This window comes from Mastomys coucha, unplaced genomic scaffold, assembly GCF_008632895.1.
Source record: "Mastomys coucha isolate ucsf_1 unplaced genomic scaffold, UCSF_Mcou_1 pScaffold16, whole genome shotgun sequence".
NCBI classification, from domain to species: domain Eukaryota; kingdom Metazoa; phylum Chordata; class Mammalia; order Rodentia; family Muridae; genus Mastomys; species Mastomys coucha.
Window position 1 is genome coordinate 85,793,710 of NW_022196898.1, and position 2,386 is coordinate 85,796,095.

At 39.7% G+C, this 2,386-nt stretch overlaps 1 protein-coding gene across 2 annotated transcripts in view; it reads right to left on the reverse strand.

Moving 5' to 3' along the window:
• The window catches only part of Metap1 (methionyl aminopeptidase 1), a 30,486-nt gene that overhangs the window by 22,747 nt on the left and 5,353 nt on the right, over nucleotides 1-2,386 (reverse strand). For both annotated transcript variants that reach the window (XM_031375649.1, XM_031375648.1), the window contains exon 2: nucleotides 1,030-1,081. In XM_031375649.1, coding sequence (XP_031231509.1) covers nucleotides 1,030-1,081 — 52 coding nt within the window. The remainder of the gene's footprint in view (nucleotides 1-1,029; nucleotides 1,082-2,386) is intronic.

The following is a 2,386-nucleotide window of genomic DNA, read 5'->3' on the forward strand; positions in this document are numbered from 1 at the left end:
AAAAAACAATTTCTAATTCAACCATTCATTGGCTTTTAAGTGAAGGTTTTCAATCAATATAAAACTATTTATGAATTCAAGACAAAAATAGACTCCATTCACTGTCACTAGATTCAGGTACTACTGAAAATTCTTCAAAATGACAACTGATGCTTGCTTTAGGTAAAATTAGCACGAAGTGATTTGTCTGAAACAGGAACCTCTGGGAATATGTCTTTTTTAATCTACACTAGAACAATCTAGAGCTCACTAGAAATTTACACCTGAAAGTTCAAGAAAGCTTTCCTTTCAGGATCCACTACATCTGAGTCCCAAATGGTAGACAAGCACTAGATTCCTAGTAATCCTGAGAAGAGCTGAGGCTGGTAGCAAAAAAACCACAGTGCCATAGGTCTAGCTAGATAAAGATGCAGGCGGTATGCCAAAGAGCATCAGATTTTATTCAATGTAAGTCCCAAAATACATGACCTCCAAGCCACACACATCCATTCAAGGGAACAACAAACCAAAAGCAGTTAATCTCTTCCTTTATATAAGAAACAGTTAATAGTTTCATTTTGTGGGATCATATACAATATGCCCAAAATGAACAGGGTATGGTGACACATGCCTATAATCCAGCACTTGGGAGGTAGAAACAGGGAGGTCAGGAGTTACCAGTATCAGCTACAGGGCAACAGAGACCTGGCCAAGTAACATCAAACAATACAGCATCCTCAGTCTACAATATACATACATTTCTAGCAAAGACACGAGAGCGCCAAAAGATTAGGGCACTATCAGGTACTGGCCAAGCTAGATCCACCTACCTTAGCAAAGGCCTCACAGTCTCATATTAAACCCATGAAACAAGATTAAGCAGATATAACTCACATATTTTATTACATATTACCAAAAAATAATAATTCCAGATGTCAGGATCATTCTTTCAGAACACTCCAACACATACTTTCTGAACTAAAGGAAGTTCTGACACTAAGACAAAGTTCCCCACAAGGCAAAGGGCATAGGATACACAATGCTACTTACTTGCTTTCTTATGTAGTAACTTGTGAGTGGCCCAGCTTCCTTTAAAGCATTCCTAAAAGAGCAAACAAGGAATCAGTTCCAGGCCTTCCTTAGTCAGAAACATTTTAGGGGCTGTTACACAGAGAAACAGTTATTGGTCAGGCAGTAGTATAGGTCTTTAATCCCACACCTCTGGAGACAGGGGCATGCAGGTGGGTTCTACACGAGTCAGGACTACTCATTGAGACACTATCTCAAAAATATAAAAATAAATACACAGACTAAAACACAAGGATTTGTAGTATAAATATTGAGAGAAGGCTTAATAAATGACATCAACTCATAGTATCAATTCAGGAAGTAATCTAAGGCTAGGGTTATGGTTCAGTGGTAGAGCATTTATTTGCACGGGAGTACGTGGTGCCTGCACTACCTAATAGAAGTATTCCGACCCCACCCCACCCCTGCAGTGTCTGAACACTTCCTCCCTAACTAACTGGTATTACCATTTGGGAAGGTTGTAGAGCCTTTAGGAAGGAGTCCTGTGGGAAGAAGTAGGTCACTGGGCCAAACCTTGAGATCTGATGTCTGGTTACACTTCCTGACAGCAAATACAATGTGACCACCCCACCAGCTGTCACACTATAGGTCACTAAAATGGATACTATCCCTTCTTTTTTTTTTGGTTTTTTTTTTTTTTTTTTTTTTTTGGTTTTTCAAGGCAGGGTTTCTCTGTGTAGCCCTGGCTGTCCTGGAACTCACTCTGTAGACCAGGCTGGCCTCAAACTCAGAAATCCACCTGCCTCTGCCTCCCAAGTGCCGGGATTAAAGGCGTGCGCCACCACCGCCCAGCCCAAAACATGTCTTTTACATCTCTATATTTGGTTTATTTTCATATCAATATTATCCCATTTATCATTTATTTGTCATGTTTTTATTTCTGGTTGGTCAATTCTTTCTTCTATCCATTTTTGTAAAATGCCACATGATACTTGCGGATGGGAAGCAAACAGGCAACACCTGTTACATGTGAGCCAAGTGACAGAGGGCAGGAGCATCACTGACCAGGGAAAGAAGTAGGGTCTGATGGCCAGCTCATTGGCATGCACAACTAGTGTGTACTAGTAATCTACAGACGAAAGAGTTAGTATTCTATCATTGTTAACCCAGCTCATTGGCATGCACAACTAGTATGTACTAGTAATCTACAGACGAAAGAGTTAGTATTCTATCATTGTTATTTTGAAAAAAACGAGTTCTAAGAATTTGTCCAAAAACTAACTTGGGCATATACCTATTATTCCAGCATAAAAAAAACTAAGCTAGTAGTGCTTAGGGAAGACCTAGCTTCTTGAACTACATAATGAGAATTTATCTC